General features: G+C 43.4%; 1 protein-coding gene across 1 annotated transcript in view; it reads right to left on the reverse strand.

Annotated features, from left to right (window-relative positions):
• Positions 1–1,881: 1,881 nt before the first annotated feature.
• Positions 1,882–18,096, reverse strand: part of baiap3 (BAI1 associated protein 3) — a 36,103-nt gene continuing 19,888 nt past the window's right edge. Inside the window, exons 17-34 of the mRNA XM_062450627.1 lie at positions 11,440–11,530; positions 11,291–11,347; positions 10,989–11,086; positions 10,802–10,853; positions 10,528–10,679; positions 8,477–8,600; positions 7,266–7,406; positions 6,990–7,085; positions 6,467–6,682; positions 5,290–5,358; positions 5,114–5,193; positions 4,715–4,823; positions 4,085–4,156; positions 3,860–3,943; positions 3,487–3,607; positions 3,266–3,389; positions 2,958–3,163; positions 1,882–2,766 (exon numbers count right to left, since the gene is read on the reverse strand). Of these exons, the coding sequence (XP_062306611.1) occupies positions 2,663–2,766; positions 2,958–3,163; positions 3,266–3,389; positions 3,487–3,607; positions 3,860–3,943; positions 4,085–4,156; positions 4,715–4,823; positions 5,114–5,193; positions 5,290–5,358; positions 6,467–6,682; positions 6,990–7,085; positions 7,266–7,406; positions 8,477–8,600; positions 10,528–10,679; positions 10,802–10,853; positions 10,989–11,086; positions 11,291–11,347; positions 11,440–11,530 (1,996 nt within the window). The 3' untranslated portion in view covers positions 1,882–2,662. The remainder of the gene's footprint in view (positions 2,767–2,957; positions 3,164–3,265; positions 3,390–3,486; positions 3,608–3,859; positions 3,944–4,084; positions 4,157–4,714; positions 4,824–5,113; positions 5,194–5,289; positions 5,359–6,466; positions 6,683–6,989; positions 7,086–7,265; positions 7,407–8,476; positions 8,601–10,527; positions 10,680–10,801; positions 10,854–10,988; positions 11,087–11,290; positions 11,348–11,439; positions 11,531–18,096) is intronic.

Here is an 18,096-nt window from a genome sequence, read left to right on the forward strand (position 1 = left end):
TTCACCACTGGGTTTTGTCATTTGATGGAGCCTGCCACAGGTACAAAAACGATGTCAATGAAAGACAACAAACACAGCCTTACTATGTATCATTTCCAAAATCATACTTTCCATCAACGATAAGGGTTAGGGTTAATTCTTTAATGGTATCATGAGGGGAGGTGTGGTGGGGGAGAACAAGTCTGCATCAGCCTGTGACATTAGTAAGGCAATAAGGATGCCTCTGCTCTTTTGACAGTCTTCAACTGAGTGACAGGAAAGAGAGAAGAGACTGACAGGTGGGCTGCAGGAGAAAGCAGGCACCCCCACGACAGAGACTTAGAAAGCCTTCGAGGTAGTTTCAGTTTAATGTATATGTGTCTGCCAGTCTCCAGTCTGCCAGAGTGGCTTCGAGGTCATCCGTCATCATTCTGCTGGACCTTTCTGCAGCATTTGATACGGTTAACCATCAAATCCTGCTTGCCAGGCTCTCTGAGATGGGCATCACTGGCACTGCACTTCAGTGGATCTCATCCTACCTGTCGCGAAGATCCTACCAAGTCTCCTGGGGAGGCAAAGTGTCAGGCCCCCGCCAGCTCTCCACTGGTGTCCCACAGGGCTCCGTCCTTGGACCCCTCCTCTTCTCCCTGTACACCACCTTGCTTGGACCAATCTTCACCTCCCATGGCTTCTCCTACCACTGCTATGCTGACGACACGCAGCTGTACCCGACTGATCCGGGGATCTCAGCTAGGATCGAGGCCTGCTTCACAGACATCTCCGCCTGGATGACCAAGCGCCACCTCCAGCTGAACCTAGCCAAAACAGAACTCCTCATCATCGCGGCCAAACCCTCCATCTCCCACAATCTCTCAATCACCCTGGGATCAGCGACGGTGACCCCTTCGTCCTCTGCCAGGAACCTCGAGGTGACCATGGATGACGAGCTCTCCCTCACAGCCCACATTGCTGCGGTCTCCCGGTCGTGTAGATTCACCCTCTTCAACATCCGGATGATCAGGAGATATCTGTCTGAGCATTCCACCCAGCTGCTAGTCCAAGCACTTGCCCTCTCAAAGTTGGACTACTGCAACTCGCTGCTCGCCGGTCTCCCAGCATGCGCAACTCGCCCTTCCAGAGGATTCAGAACGCGGCAGCCCATCTGGTCTTCAATCTACCCAGACGCTCCTATGTTACCCCGCTCCTCATCTCCCTAAACTGGCTTCCCATCACGGCCCGTATCAGATTCAAGACTCTGGTACTGACCTTCCGAGCGGTGAACGGGACTGCACCCGACTACATCAAGTCTCTCCTCCACCCTTACACCCCCACCCGCCACCTACGGTCTTCTTCTGACAAACGTCTGGTGGTCCCACCGCTCAAGAGCGCCCGGTCCCAACGCAAGCCCTTCTCCTGTCTGGCCCCCCAATGGTGGAATCAACTCCCCACCTCCATTAGGGACACTGACTGTCTCCCCACCTTCAAGAAAAGGCTCAAGACGTACTTGTTTCAGGAGTACAACGGCACTTAGGAATGATTGGCTGGACCTGATGTTAGTTTCCTCCAGGATCACAGAGGGAGGTTCTTGCTGTTTATCTGTAACTTAACTACTTGTCTAACTACATGCTCTTATTGTTCTTCCCTTTGGGACTTATTTGGTTTCACAATGTATGCTTCATGTTTGGCTACTCGCAATGTTTGGGGCTATCTCGTTATGATCAGTGACCTATGCACTTTTGTAAAACTCTCTCTTGGAAGTCGCTTTGGATAAAAGCGTCTGCTAAATGCATAAATGTAAATGTAATACGTGTCTGGAGAACTCGCACCGGAACGCCATGTGTTTTTGTAAAGATTCCACACCACTGCATATTAATTAACGCAAATAAGAAACCCAAAAGTTGAATTGTTTATTGAAGTAATCACGTTAAAGTACAGTTTACAGTTAGGTTCATATGAATAATACATTCAACAGCAACACAGTCCATTACGGTTCAATGACAAATAATTCACATTTACAATAACAAATATAAGATCCTTTTCTTTTCAAGGATATGTTCCATAATCTGAAGAGATAATCATTTCGGAATCATATTTGAGTACAGCTGACATTACGCACACGGTTTTAAAATGTGACTACAGATGGCTTTTTGTTTGTCGTTAAACAGACAGTGCTACTTTTCCATAAACTCTGCAATCAATTAATAGGGATATCTTCATGGGGGGGGGGGGTGAATGAATATGTAAAATATTATAATGGCTGTAATATCCATTTTAATGATTAAACTGCATACCAATCGTTTTACAAACACAATTGTCATTTGATGTACGTTTAAATCTATCATATCAAAGATAATACAACAAGATGACATTCAGAAACCTCTTAACAAAATATACTGTATTGAGTAATATAGCTACAGTATAGAGTACACTATTTGTCACATTTCTCAGATACTCTGTCTGGGTAATGCTGAGACATTGAAATACAGCACTGACAGGACATCAGCTTCCCAATTAGAAAACAGTGTTATGTCTTACCATGTTTTTCCATTAGGACATATTTACTGCACATTCAAGAGGATTTAAAAACTGTAAACATTGGAAACATCGTACAACAAGTACAAAAGCAAATACGGCAAGGGCAAGATGTGGCAAGAAAACATTGATACACCAGAAGCTGGACAGCTTACTCCTCTTCCATAGACTTCTCAATCTCCTTCAGTCTGCGAACAAACTCCTGAGCCTCCTTGTCTCCTGTCCGTGCATCCAGCATCCTCATGATTGGCTTCTCTGGAGGGTGAGAGCAAACAGACGTAAGAGCTCCCAAAGCCTGACACAATTATCTTTCGATTGAATGGCTGGCCAAGTTAAATTCCAAAAGTAATTGGAAACCCTTGCACAACTTGAACCCCCTCCTCTCCCAAGGGACCCCTATCCCTTTCAGTGTGAAGTCAGTGTGATGGAGGAGCAGGGCTGCATACCGCTGGGTTTGTTGCGAGACAAGTGCAAGATGGAGGGCTGGACGTTCTTGCCAGATGCTGAGGCATTAGGTCTCCCCGGCCAACAGTAGTCACTTAGGGGGGCCACAGCTTCACCAGCAAAGTCATTGGTGGACAACCAATCATAGTCCATCACAGTGAAGATCAAACATGCAAACCTGTGTCTGTACTGCTCAGGACTGACATGGCTGGAACACAGGGGGGTGGATGACAGTAAAAAACAGAACGGTCAACCTCCAAACCTGGTCAAAGCGGTATGTGTGTGTGTGTTTGCCAGGTTTGACACTCACAAGTAAAAGATCTCATCAAATACTGGATGGAGGGTCTTGAGCTTGACTTGGGTGCGCTGACTCTTGGCCATAGGAAAGAGGTGATGGGGACACAGTTCCATGATGACAAAGGGATCACTTAGCCCTAAGCAGAAACCAGACAGACGGGAGACGGGCGAGTGAAAAATGTTACTATTCCTGGTGAATGAGCCGCTGCATGTCAATGTCACTGTGATATTTACCGTTGGCATCCAGGGCAATGAGGTCAGCTGCATGCAAAATTTCCACAGTCAGTCTCTGTTCAGGAGCATCGTAGTAACACTTTACACTGATACGGCCAAAACGGGTGTGCTTAAGTGTTCTCTGGAAAGAAGATCCATAAAATCAAGTATATTCTATAAGTCTGCTTAACAAACATCTGGGGGGAAAAATGACAAGATTCGATTTGTCCTGATTGCAGCCCCACACACCTCAGTCAAACAAAACCCCATAAGCTGTCAGTGATGCAGATGAAAATGTGCAAATTTCATTTGAGTAAATGTTGCCTCTAATCAACACTCCCCTACACCTGGGGGTTTGGAAACAAAGCAGCCACCCCTGTGTGCTGCCAAGTACCTGCTGGGAGATCTTCTCCAGGAAGTACTGCTCGATCAGCTCGAAGGAGGAGCATTTATTCAGCCTCAGCTCCTCATCCAGGGCCTGGAGCAGCAGGAGGGGAATGAAAAGAGAGAATAGAGAAGAGGTGTCAAGTCAGCTTGACAAGCCCCCCCCCCCCCCCCCCCAACACACACAAATGCCCTCAGTCGTAGCAAAGACTGATTGAATGGCTGGGGCTCCTACCTTGTAGTCTCCACTCTTCATATCCTCCAACGCCAGTCCCTCTCCTTCGGCGTGAAAGAACTGCACCAGGGCCTGGAGGTAGGGAACATTGAGGGAGAGGAGAGGATTTCAGAGCGGTGGATTAGCATGGCGAAATTGGCGGTTTTGCCATCTAGTCGGAGCATACGTCTGAGGATATCAGCAACTCTGTGTGTGTTCTCGCTAACAGCGTGAAACCCCTGGCAGGCAACGGCGACATCCGTGGGCCACACATCATGCTCTGCCCACGCGCTTAGCATTTCATGACTTTTCATGCAAATCTGTCATATGTCCCTTGCCAGCTCAGTTCCATTTGAATACAGGAACTCTCACATTGTCATGCTACAGGGAACTCCCCTCAGCACCGAGCAGCTGCCAATATACCTCATGAATGATATTCATGAGGTTTATGGGAGGTGATGAATGGCAAGAACATCACGGCAACAACAGCAGGGATACCATAGCTAATGATGATGGTAATGATGGGAACGATGATGGACGGGACCACGGTTGTTCCGAGTCTCTGACTGGGCTGGACTGGGCCTCAGCTGGACCTTGGAGGGGGGGGGGGAAGCTGGAGGCAGATGGTCTGTGGTCCACAGGAACACTGACCTCCACAGTGTACTGAAAGCGGTTGTAGAACTCCACCTGGACTCCCCGGTTCTCAGCGATGGTGTCTAGGATCATCCTGAGGAGCAGCTCCCACATGCTGTGGAGAACTCTGGAACACAGACGGCTTGGTCAGACAGCGAAAGCCCCGGACCTTTTGCGCCCTCCTTCACGGGCCCCATCGCTATCCTTAGCAGAGAACAGACAGGAACACTCCCACACACTAATGTTGAACAGACCCATACACCAGACTACAAACAGCTATTTATTTATAGTTGTTGTATGCTCATGTGTGGAAAAATGACTAGTTAATGATCGCTGCGATGGCTTAGGTGTCAGTAGGCATGCTATTATGGCACACTGATTATGCATAGTAAAGTGTGGAACAATAAAGGCAATTACCTTGTCAGATTCTCGTTCAGCAGGGACTCACTGAGGATGACCAGAGTGTCGTGCAAGTACTTCATGAGGGGGGACACAGCCTGCATGGATCAAACTCACATTACCAGTCTTGGACAGGGGACTACACCAATGTATGGACTACATAACAGATACTGCAAGGCAGTGTTGGGTCTTACGTCATCATTGTTGATGGAGTCAGGGGAGAGGCTGATGTGCTGAATGTACCTCCTCAACTCTGAAAGCATCTATACAACACACACACACACTAGTTGTCTTTAAGAATCTACGGTATGACATGTGCCAACAGTCTATTCTTATGCTGCCTTCACGTGCTAGTCGGAAGATCCCATTTCCCACTTGTTAAATCGAGATTAAAAGGACGTCAAAGTACTTCGGAGGAATATAAAAAATGGCGGACACAATTTCATATTGTGGAAATCCTTTTGAGTCCATTATGCACCTGCTGAAGGAGGAAATTGATGCAATAAATGGTTACAAGTTAAAGGTCCCATGACATGCCGTTTTTGGATGCTTTTATATCGGCCTTAGTGGTCCCCTAATAGTGTATTTGAAGTCTCTTTCCAAAAATTCAGCCTTGGTGCAGAAATACAGCCACTACGAGCAGTCCCACAATGAGCTTTCCTTAGGACGTGCCATTTCTGTGACTAACTTTAAATGCTATGAGGAGGAGAGAGGCGAGGCTAACTGCCATGCTTTGGTCATTTGCAAGCCATGTTGTCTCTCGAGGAAAATACATTATCGCATTCGTAGGTTGTAGTTCATTTTCTCATTGGTGGGCCAAATTCTCTGGGTGGGCAAAGCAGAGAAAGGGGAGGTAACATGTCGTCATAAGAGGAAAGGTTCCAGATCGGAGCGTTTGAGCTTTCGTTTTCTCAAAGGCGGAGAAGAATAGCCAGGGCTTGGTTTACATCTATCAAAATGTCTAGCCACTGGGGGACCAAAGGCAGGCTATGAGAACTCATATTAATGTTAAATAACTTCCTAAAGTGAGATTTTCATGTCATGGGACCTTTAAGTGTACATAGATTACAGATTAAAGTACACACACAGCTAACAATAGTTGCACTGTTATAAATAGATACATACATTACTGAATCTGTCCTCTTCTCCTCCATGTTGAAAGGTAATCCATCTCGGAAAATTCCCCACTGGTAATCCCGATTTTAGGGGGTATTACATGTGTAACCTCCCAGTCGGAAACTTGTATTTACCATAATTCCGACAGCATGTGAAGGCAGCACAAAACCATACTGACTCACTCCTCATTCAGCTGCCTGATAATAATCATCCTGGTTCCTGACAGCTTTATAAAAACAGAAAGACCAGTGGAACCTTGTCAGTGAGCAGGGTGATGAGGCGCTTGGCCTCTCTCTGCAGGTCTAGGTCTGCGTTGTACAGCTGCCCGTTGAGGGCCTTGTTGACCTGCTCCTTGCCTTCCGCTCCACAAGACTCCTCCATGGCCTGTTCCAACCCGGGCCAGTCCAGGTCCCGGGGCAGGCCCCCCAGGAACACACGCACGTGTTCGGTGTTGTTCAGTGCAATGCACAGCTAGCCAGGATAGCCAGGGAGCAGAACAGGAGGAAGAGACAGACACGGAAAAGTTGCACAGAAGGGTGAAGAAACAAAGGAAGAAGAGTGGCAGGGCTAAAAGAGGCAGGTGGAGGAGGGGATGAACAATTGGCAATGAGTATAGGTACGAGCAGGAACTAGAGCAAACACATACTGGAACTCTACAAGCCCCCTGCTGTCTTGTGTTTTGCCGAGGTGAGAACACTCATTGACATTCACTTCTTACGTCATTGCATAACGCCACCCCCCCCCCCCTTCCCCCTTCCTGTGTTCCCACAGGCGTTACCTGCACTGTTAGGCTCTTGTGGTCTTGGCCCAGCTGGCTGGTCTCAATCTTGCGCTTTATCATCTCAGAGTAACTCACGGCCTCACTGCAGAAATTCTGCGACACAGAACCACACAAAATGTACGTGAGTGTGAAACCCTCAATTTTCCTCTTGATTTCTGCTCGGGTGTCTTTGATTGTAGTTTGCCACCTGTAGAGCTTTTCAACTTGAGAATGAGTGCTGTGTGTGTGGATGGTTGTGAATAGAAGAGTGGCAGCGTTGGTGGCGCCACTCACATCCGTCAGGCGGGTGACGAAGATGAAGGCTCCTGCAGAGTCTGGCCAGGCCAGCTGGGACCAGAAGTCCTGCACCTGGCTGAAACATGCTGTGACGTCCACCGCTGAGGAGCTATGTTTGGTCTGCTGCACTGGCTCCAGCTGTTCAGTCCACACAAACACACCCATCAATATATCATACACATGTAAATAAATAGTAATTAAGAAAAAAACAGCTGGAGGTAGGGCGTTCTCATATAGAGCACCTCTTCTCGGGAACAAATTACCCGTCTCAATTAAGGAGTCTGATACTGTTTCGACATTTAAAATTAGGTTAAAAACGTTATTGTTTAGTCAATTCTACGACAGTTAAAGGTAAGTATGTTACTAGTTGGAGGCAACGGGGGACGGGTTGTTTCCATCCTTATTCTATAAGTATAACTTATTTTAGAGTTCTCTTCCCCTGGAACAGATTTCATGTTCCAAACGAGGGGGGCTGTCGCTGTCTTGGTGTGTGGGGTTGCATCAAATTCCCCTTTTTTGCTCTGTTAAATTGCTGCACAAGTCCACACTTGACCGGTGGGGATCTCATTCTATTATGACTGTAACTGTTAGCTGCTCCTGGCATTCTCTAATCCCTGCTCTCCTCTCTCTGTCCCCCCCCACACACATCCCTTGTGGTGTGGGGGGTTTGAGTTGTCAGCACCTGCCTGGTTGTCGGTCAGCCAACGCTGGACCTGGTCGCGAGTCTCCCGGTCCTGTCCTACATCTATAAAGTTGAACAATGGATTTTGGTGTTTTAAAAACCCATCGACACTGTATGACTATGTTTAGCCTGTGTTCTGCTCCTCTCTCTCACCAACCGTCTCTGGAGGAGGGGATCCCTCTCTGAATTGCTCCTCCCAAGGTTTCTTCCATTTTTTTTTCTCCTGTTGAGAGTTTTTTGGGAGTTTTTCCTTGTCTTCCTTAAGGGTTTAGGTTGGTTGAGGGGCAGTTCTATGGGCATATGTGAAGCCCTCTGTGACATGCTTGCGTGTAAAAAGGCTATACAAATAAATTTGATTTGAAATAGATGCACACACAATTAAACAAGCTAAAGTACTTATAAATTAATGAAGGCTGTATGAATATCACTGATATTCTGGTAAGTTCAAAATCAATATGTAATGATGGAGGGAAATTGGTATTGTATGTTCAGTAAGAGTCATGCTATAAGAGGGTCCTTCTCTTACCTGGTCCATGTCCACTGCCTTACGAATCCTGTCACAGGATCTCTCATGGACTATCTGCAGCCACTTGTGTATAGAGGACTTGAACCAGTTGTGAAAGCCAGTCAAAGCTAGCATTTTAGCATCCCTGCGATGAGAATATGCATCATGTACCAAGTAAACCAAGTATGTACACAAGGATTGTGTGTGTGTGTGTGTGTCTGTTTTATAGTGGGATTTTAGGGCAATGACCAGCCAATGATTATCTTGAGAACTGGGCACTGCAAAGTTGCAATTTTGCAGGTGTCCGTTTCAGAACCCAAAGACGTGTGGTGCCGTGTTTGACATTGTTTGGATAAGCGCTTCAAGATCCCCCCCCAAAAAAATATTACCGCCAGTTTCGCAATTGATCCCTTTCAGCCATGTTGAGCTAGCACTGTACATAGAATTTAGCTGCACTTTAGGCGACACAGCGTTTAGCTGAGCTCTACTAAGCGCTTGAACAACTGAAATTTGAAATGCTGTGTATTGCTCTGATGTGAAAATTAATATATGGACTAAATGCTGGCTAGCTAAGAGAAACACAACACTTAAAAGTGGATACTTTATTTCAGTATAGCTGGAAGGTTATAAACTACAATTGTGCTGTGTATACACGTCACTAGGGTTTAGCCTAAGACAGGGAATTGACTTATATTGCTTTAGGCATCATCAACAGAATACTTATTTGCATTTAGAATCTAATTTTCATATCACTTTTACAACGCAGATGTGGCCAGGTGAGCAGTGCTGTGCAGGCATAATTGAATCAGCTTCTTTCAAAGGGTTTTCTTTATGGATGAAATGCTAACTAGCTAACAGAAAGAACACTATATTTTAGTATAGATCAGTGAATTGTATTACATTAATTCATGTATTTACTGATGCAAAAACTCAAAACATTGCAAATGTGCAAAAACTCAATTATATTTACACCAAATCAATTAACCAACATTATAAATCACCAGCTGCATCACAGGCATGGACACTGCATAATCTATAGTGTGTGTGTGTGTGTGTGTGTGTGTGTGTGTGTGTGTGTGTGTGTGTGTGTGTGTGTGTGTATGTGAGACTGAATCAACTAAGTGGCATCACCGGCTGCATCACAGGCACTGCATGAGGTCGCAACGGGTATAGGACAAGAACACTATGCCTACCACTTTTGCCTCCTCAATCGGTTTCTTGAGGCATGGATATAGCAAGCTGCAAATGGGCATACAACAGAAACTAAGTTCTTACGAATTTAGCTTCCTCAGTTGATTGTTGGTTTTGATTGTTTATGTCAGTGTGAAACAGAAAATACAATACTATTTTACAGCACTGCATAGCACAAAGGAAAATACAAATGTTAGAAAATCCCCTTAAGGCATAACTTCAACACTGTATGGTGAATTTGGCCTATAATTATGGTTGGCTCAACCATTGTGCATGTAATGTTTTATGAAATGAACTAAATATCTAGATTTGTGTAGGGGTAAAACAATTTAACAGAACTAATATAATACATTTTGAACAACATGACATAAATTGTTAACATAGGAAACCCCAAACAATTGTAGGCTACATAATCATTTGGATGAATGTACCAAAGCATTAGCAATGTGTTTAAAAGAATGAGAAATTGCTTTGATGATGTGCATAAGTGACTAGATGATGTGGAGGCTGAATATGTATTTTTGAGAATTACAATTGTGAATGAGAAATACCGTCACACAAACACAGATTCCTGGAACTATTGACCGATAGTGAATAGTGCCTGTGAGGAAGATGCTGACACACGCACACACACACAGATTCCTGGAATTATAGATGAGTAGTGCAGTGCCCGTGATGCAACTGGTGATGACTCTCACCAACATCTTAAATCGCCAACGGAATCACAGGCACTGTGCACCAGTTTAACTAATCACCTAGTTGAGAAGGGAGTTTTTTGTGAAGAGGACTCAATCTATTTATATCTCTTAATTTGGAAAATGCTTGTGGTATGAAATTGAAAGCCAGTGAATACCCATACTAGAATCTAGGCAGTGACTCACTTGAGAGGTAGAAACTCCCTGAAGTGCTTCAATGTTTTCAAAGACATGTAGAGCTCAAAGAGGGTCTCGCCCATGCTCTGAGTCAGTCTGGTGCTTTCTTGTTCCAGAGTTCCACACACCCTCTCCATGGCAACGCTCACGTCATCTGCTACCTGGGTGAGCACAAAGATGGACAGAGTTCAAGGGTCAGGTGTTGTCCCTCGTGACAAAATTCTCAGGCAGAGGCCATATGGTCAAACAGCTACAGTATCTCTCACAACTAGTAAAAACTTACTAGTTTTTCCAACTGCCTGTATGAGATGCTGAAGAAATCTACTTTCACAGCACTGGGGATTCCAAGGAGAAAAGAAGAAACGTAAACCAGAAATGAGACTGAACTGACACAAACCAGAAATGAGACTTAACAACAGACACAGCTAATCCAAGTGATTAGGATCTGCCTGCAGACTGAATGTGTGTACCTGTAGAAGAGCTTGTTGTAGACGTTCTGTCCACTCTGGGCGTCAACACACACAGCATCCACCACCTGGACCAGTCTCCTTAGCTGCTCCTCCAGGGCCTTGAGCCGGCAACAAGAACAGCCAAAAGAGATGTCACCGCCTTCACAGGCTACTTCAGTACATGGTGTACTGTATATGATGACGAGTCATGACGAGGGACTTGGGTGCCGGACGACTGACAGGAGACAGTCCAGTGAAGGAGGCCTTGATGTCTTCAAGCCACACATCTGCAGTTGAATGAACATTTACTGAGGAATACTCACCCCTTTCTCTGGTTTGTACTGTGAGATGATGTTCTCATACCACTCCGCAGTTCCTTTCTGATGGCATGGAAACAGGGTAAAAGGCAACGTGCGTAGTAAAATGCCATCACCAATTTAATAAATCAGTGGTGTTTGTTTTAATGTTTTACCTTGACAACTGTGGCAATTTCCAAATGCAATTCATTTCGTAAAGGACAAACAGTCTTGAATGCCTGCATGGTCTGCATGTGTCCTATCCCCCTGCCATGAAAGATGAGAATGACAAATCTCAAACAGGAATGTGTAACTAGACAGGGTACAATTTCTGGGGAAATTGTAGGGTGTGCTTGCTTGCGTCGGTTGCACAGGGGTCAGTTTTTGAATGACATTTTTACAACTGATATTTCTGTATATTTTATATAAAAATGCATACAATTATTTATAAAGATTACATAGATTTAAAAGCATTTTTTTGCTGCTCATTTACAACTGAAAATACGAGTGAAGTGTAGAATGAAATAGATGTCTTCTCATTTCCCCTGCAAGAGGCAGCCTCATCGTTGAATCAAAACGAATACATTTGTCAGACCGGTGTAAAAATTGACCTAATCTCTATGACTTAAACGTCCTTTTAAGTTTTTCCCTTCTCGTGATATTTTAAGGAATTTAGCCTACTCATTGCATTCATTCATGAATAAAGAACCCTCTTTGAAGATTATTCTACGACGTTACCAGCAGTAGAAGATGGAATCGCGATTCAAACAGTACCATCTGCTAACTGAAAATATGCCCCCAAAAACGTAAATAAGCTTGACATTTATTTAGTGGAAAATCGCTTTCATAAAAAGCTCACTGGTAGCGATCATTGTCAGTAACAACGCCAAGTGCGATATAGCCCTGTGTGGAGAGCTGCCCCGGTAAATTGTACTACTACGGTACAGTACTAGACTACTGCTGTGTTTGTCTTATTTAACGTCTGATTTAACTTTCCGTTGTACGGTGTAGGCTGAAATTAATTATTTTCATGAACAGATTGACAAAGTTTAGGCTGTGGCAATGAAGTTAAGGTTAGTAGTTAGATAGATTTTTGATTTAAGTAAGGGGAGTGCCGAACATGTTCTGTCGCCGTTTGACTTCCTAAACAGCTGTGTAGATGTTTTTGTAGTGTGTCTCGCGTAAGCCAGAGCCATAGAAAAAGAGAGCTGCGACACGCTTTGATCTCGCCGACACGTGATCACGTGGTTCATGCTCTATGCTAGCTCGCTGTAGTTCCAAAAAACCCCACTGCTGTCAACCGGTTTGAATGGTTTTCAATGAAGCTGGCCAACGGAAGTCGCTTTCTCAGGCAAATGATGAATGAAACAGGCTCGGTTAAAGAAATCTGATATTCTGGCTATCTTCAGCAGACTCGTATCTACAAAAGGCAGTCCTCCCTGACGTGTTTGGTGTAGAATGGAGTGAAATACAACATTGTGAACACTCACTGCCAGTGAAACACAGGAAAAAAGCTAGAGCTTTTTTGTCACGTGGTTCCGGTAGCTCCCTGTAGTTAAACAAACCCCCACTGCTGTCAACCTGTTTGAATTAGTGATGGGCATTCCGGCTCTTTTTCGTGAGCCGGCTCGTATGGCTCAGCTCACCAAAAAGAGCCGGCTCTTTTGGCTCCCGAACGGCTCTTTAAAAAATACATGTTTTAACTATGAATTTGACTATGATGGGTGTGAAAACAATTTGAATTAAATTATGAAATGAAATCATACTCGACCGTAACCACATATCTTTAAAAATGCATTGATTTGTCATGGCTCTCCTCCGAGTTTTGACTGGCCCTCCCTCATGCAGGATTGACAGGAACAGAATGTGAGGATGATCGTGTGCGCCTTTAAGCCTACAAGTATTTTTTTTGTTGTTCTTTGAATTAGTCAATTATTTTAAATACAATTAAAATTCATTATTTCATAATCATTTAGTTTTTATAGGCTGTATTAATCTATTAAAAATAGAGTCGGCTCTTCAGATATGCGAGCCAGCTCCCGACGTTCACCTTCAAGAGCCGGCTCTTAGAGACGGATCGTTCGCGAACGACCCATCACTAGTTTGAATGGTTTTCGGCGGGACAGACAGCAGCACAATCTCGATTCACGGACATTTTCGGTATATTAACACATAATGTCAATTGGTTACTGGTGTGTTGTATCATGTATGTCTGATACTTTATTAACATGTATGTATTACATGAACTTATACATAACTCAATATTGTGAAGCAGAGCTAGAAATGGCTATGCTAGCTCTACTGTACAAACTGTACTGTACCATACTGTACATACCAAACAGTAGCCTAATGAGGACTATATTGTTCCACTTAACGTTTAACCTTAGACGGTTGAAGTAAATGGGTCTTGTTAAACGTTTTTTTATTCATCAGCCCACTTACAATTTAGCCTACCACATTAACAACACTTATATTTGTAGTACTTGATGCAAGTTGAATCTAACCATTATCACCAGCAACTGCTCAATTTAAGACAAGAAAGGAGTTTGGTAAATAGAACAGAATAAACAAGGCAACCAACTGCATTCAATAAAACATTTTATTGTACAATATGTCCTGTGTTCTTCCACTCCTTTTGTTTGTAGTGATCCGGTGATCTTCTGGCCATGATACATGTACAGCTAGCTAGAGTAAAAGTGTTGCTTACGTAGACCTACAGTCTAGCTCCAACTGCATTTAGAATCTAACAAGCTTACGATAAACTTTAACTAAAGCTGGCTATATAAAACACTACTAATAACAATTGATATGTGGTGGTCGAAATATGAAAAAATGCAGGATTTTCGTGAATTTACCAGCTAACTTGCTTCGGACCACTTAATTTGCAATTCATTGTTGCTAGCTCTACTAACTAGGCTAATAGACCCTTTTATGACCTACGTCATAAAAGGTATGTGCACGCATTCTGGAGGCAAAAAAGCAGTAATTTCAGCTAGTGTTAGTGACAGTGCAAGTGGATTTTGGATCAATAGTTTTAAAAAATGCCATCTTGTTGTGTGGTGGGATGCCAAAACAGATCAACTAAAATAAAAGGTCTCAATTTCTACCGCATTCCATCGGGGAAAAGACCGTTTAATGCAAACAGGCGTACATATCCTGACCGAGTGATAGGGCAAAACTAGCCTGGCTAACGGAGGTCACTTTCTCAGGCAAATGACGAATGAAACAGGCTCGGTTAAAGAAATCCGAGATGTTGGCTATCTTCAGCAGGCTCGTATCTACAAAAGGTAGTCCTCCCTGACGTTTTTACTGTAGAATGGAGTGAACGGGCAAAACTAGGCTGGCTCGGGCAAAACCAGCCTGGCTAACGAAGGTCGCTTTCTCAGGCAAATGATGAATGAAACAGGCTTGGTTAAAGAAATCCGAGATGCTGGCTATCTTCAGCAGGCTTGTATCTACAAAAGGCAGTCCTCCCTGACGTTTATAGTGGAGAATGGAGTGAAATACAACATTGTGCACACTGCCAGTAAGCGACCCGAGTCTGACTGAGGCTAACAACGTCAAAACAGTGTAACGGGGACGCAGTCTCACTCAGATTGCCAGTTTTACACAAATCACAAAAATAATCGGACCAGCTGGCTAAAAGCTGAATTCCCATATCTCTTTAAAGCTGCCCTGTTTGACTTTTAAGGTGTATAGTTGACTGTAAAACTGTAAGATTATGAACTTTGTGACGTGAAGACATAGCTGCCGCATAAGATGCGGTCTACCGGGCGACATTCTCACTAAAATTTCAAGACTTTCGTAACGCAAATCAAAATTCTGATGTGACAGATCAATGGGGAATCGACTTTTCTCTTAACCCTTGTGTTATCTTCGGGTCATTCTGACCCATCAGTCATTGTGACCCACCGTCATATTGCGACAGATTTACCGCATACAAAGACAAAGTGAAGCATTTTCTTTTAACCTTCGGGCTGTCTCAGACCCCCCACATTGCAAAGGTTAAAAGAAAATTATTTTAATTTGTTTTTGTATTGGGTAAAATTGGGTAAACACAACGATGGTTCGTTATGAACCTTTGGGTCATGTGACCCGAAGGCAGCACGAGGGTTAAAGGCTGTCCTTCTCGACCTTTTTGGTCTTTTTAAATCGTACTATTTGTATAATCCGTGTACTTCTCTAACCATTATAAAGGCTATCCTTTCCCGGTTTTCTGCAGCCACATTGCGCGCGCATCCCGAATGTTTACAAACAAATAATTGGTCTATAAGAGCTATATATAGAAGACTTAGTATGCCAACGAACACCAATAATTAGAACTAATTTGACAGACTATAAGCCAACTGACTTCTGGTTATGATACACGTGCTCTCTAGCTAGCTTCAGTAAAAGTGTTGCTTATGTTAGATACTAGCTAGACCGTCTAGCTCTAACTGCGTTTCGAATCAAACAAGATATAATCTTACGATAAACTTTATCTAAAGCTAGCTATATGAAATACTACTAATAACAATTGATATGTGGTGGTAAAAATATGAAAAAATGAAGGATTTTCATCAATTTACCAGCTAACTTGCTTCGGAGACACTGATAATGAATGGGGTTGAACTGTGGAAAATGCAATGTTTGGAACTACAGGTCGCATGTGACACGCTTTACTTCCGCATTCCTCGATAACAATGGGAGTCTATGGAAGTGTCGCAACTCTTTTTCTATGGCTCTGGCGTAAGCTACAGCGTTTCAGTGAGCAACACTGGTTTGAAACCACAGGTAATGATAATTTCACCCACAAATCGTTTACTTGTAATGTAATGTCATAATAAATCCTACAACGAAAATGTATTTGTGAGGAATGTTTATTTTAACGATTGAAAACAGATGCATCATAGACCACTGTAGTATGTGTTGGCATACTACGGTGAGAGAATCGGGCTAGTAATCCGAAGGTTGCCAGTTCGATTCCCGGTCATGCCAACTGACGTTGTGTCCTTGGGCAAGGCACTTCACCCTACTTGCCTCGGGGGAATGTCCCTGTACTTACTGTAAGTCGCTCTGGATAAGAGCGTCTGCTAAATGACTAAATGTAAATGTGTTGCCCGGGCAACAGAGGCTAATGTCATGATGCTAATACTTCAGTGACATAGTAGACTACCGTTTCCGAAAGTAGATGTACTTCCTTCATAAAATCAGCTTATATTGTACATTACACGTCACAATTGTGTGTCATATCACAAAGTAAAATTAGTTAATAGTTATCACCCTGGCCTCTTTGCTTGTGGCGTTTCTGCAGCTGCCTTGCAGTAAAGCAGTTAGCTTAGCTATCTCCCAGAAGTTAACGAGCTGCTAAACTAATGTTCTGCTAGAGGTAGTCACGCCAGTTTTCGTGACGTTAGTGACGTAAGTAGCGTCATTGACTGTGGCTAGCAAGTTAGCCACCATTAGCTTCACTTTTCGCCACAAAAACGTAATTTCCACTTAAACCATGCAACGGAACGTAAATCCCAATAGAAGCAACTCAATCGCTACCAAGACGAAACTTTTGACACCTAGGTTGTCTATGTAGGCCAAATATTGACTGAGTTTTAGGGGGGCAAAAATAAAAAATAACAACTAGAGAGGGTACAATTTCTGGGGAAATTGTAGGGTGTGCTTGCTTGCATCGGTTGCACAGGGGTCCGTATTTCTGTATATTTTATATAAAAATGCATACTTATTATTTATAAAGATTACATAGATTTAAAAGCATATATTTGTTGCTGCTCAATTACAACTCAAAATACGAGTGAAGTGTAGAATGAAATAGATGTCTTCTCATTTCCCCTGCAAGAGGCAGCCTCATAGCTGAATCAAAACGAATAAATTTGGCAGAGCGGTGTAAAAATTGACCTAATCTCTATGATTTAAACGTCTTTTAAGTTTTCCCTTCTCGTGATATTTTCAGGCATTTAGCCTACTCATTGCATTCATTCATTAATAAAGAACCCCCTTTGAAGATTATTCTACGACGTTACCGGCAGTAGAAGATGGAATCGCGATTCAAACAGTACCATCTGCTAACTGAAAATATGCCCCCCAAAACGTAAATAAGCTTGACATTTATTTAGTGGAAAATCGCTCATTGATAAAAAGCTCACTGGTAGCGATCATTGTCAGTAACAACGCAAAATGCGATATAGCCCTGTGTGGAGAAGCTGCCCCGGTAAATTCTACTACGGTACAGTACTAGACTACTGCTGTGTTCGTCTTGGTACTGTAGCGATTGCGTTGGTTGAATTGGATGTAACGTTCCGTTGTACGGTTTAGGCTGAAATTAATTATTTTCATGAACAGATTGACAACGTTTAGGCTGTGGCAATGAAGTTCAGGTTAGTAGTTAGATAGACTTTTGATTTAAGTAAGGGGAGTGCCGAACATGTTCTGTCGCCGTTTGACTTCCTAAACAGCTGTGTAAGTTAGATGTTTTTGTCGTGTGTCTCGCGTAAGCTACAGCGTTGCAGTGAGCTACACTGGTTCGAAACCACAGGTAATGGTAATTTCACCAACAAATCGTTTACTAATGTCAGAATAAATCCTACAACGAAAATGTATATGTGAGGAATGTTTATTTTAACGATTGAAAACAGATAACGCTACATCATAGACCACTGTAGTATGTGTTGCCCGGGCAACAGAGGCTAATGTCATGATGCTAATACTTCAGTGAAATAGTAGACTACTGTTTCCGAAAGTAGATGTACTTCCTTAATAATATCAGCTTATACTGTACATTACACATGACAATTGTGTGTCATATCACAAAGTAAAATGAGTAAATAGTTATCACCCTGGCC

Source organism: Osmerus eperlanus, chromosome 2, assembly GCF_963692335.1.
Source record: "Osmerus eperlanus chromosome 2, fOsmEpe2.1, whole genome shotgun sequence".
NCBI classification, from domain to species: Eukaryota; Metazoa; Chordata; class Actinopteri; order Osmeriformes; family Osmeridae; genus Osmerus; species Osmerus eperlanus.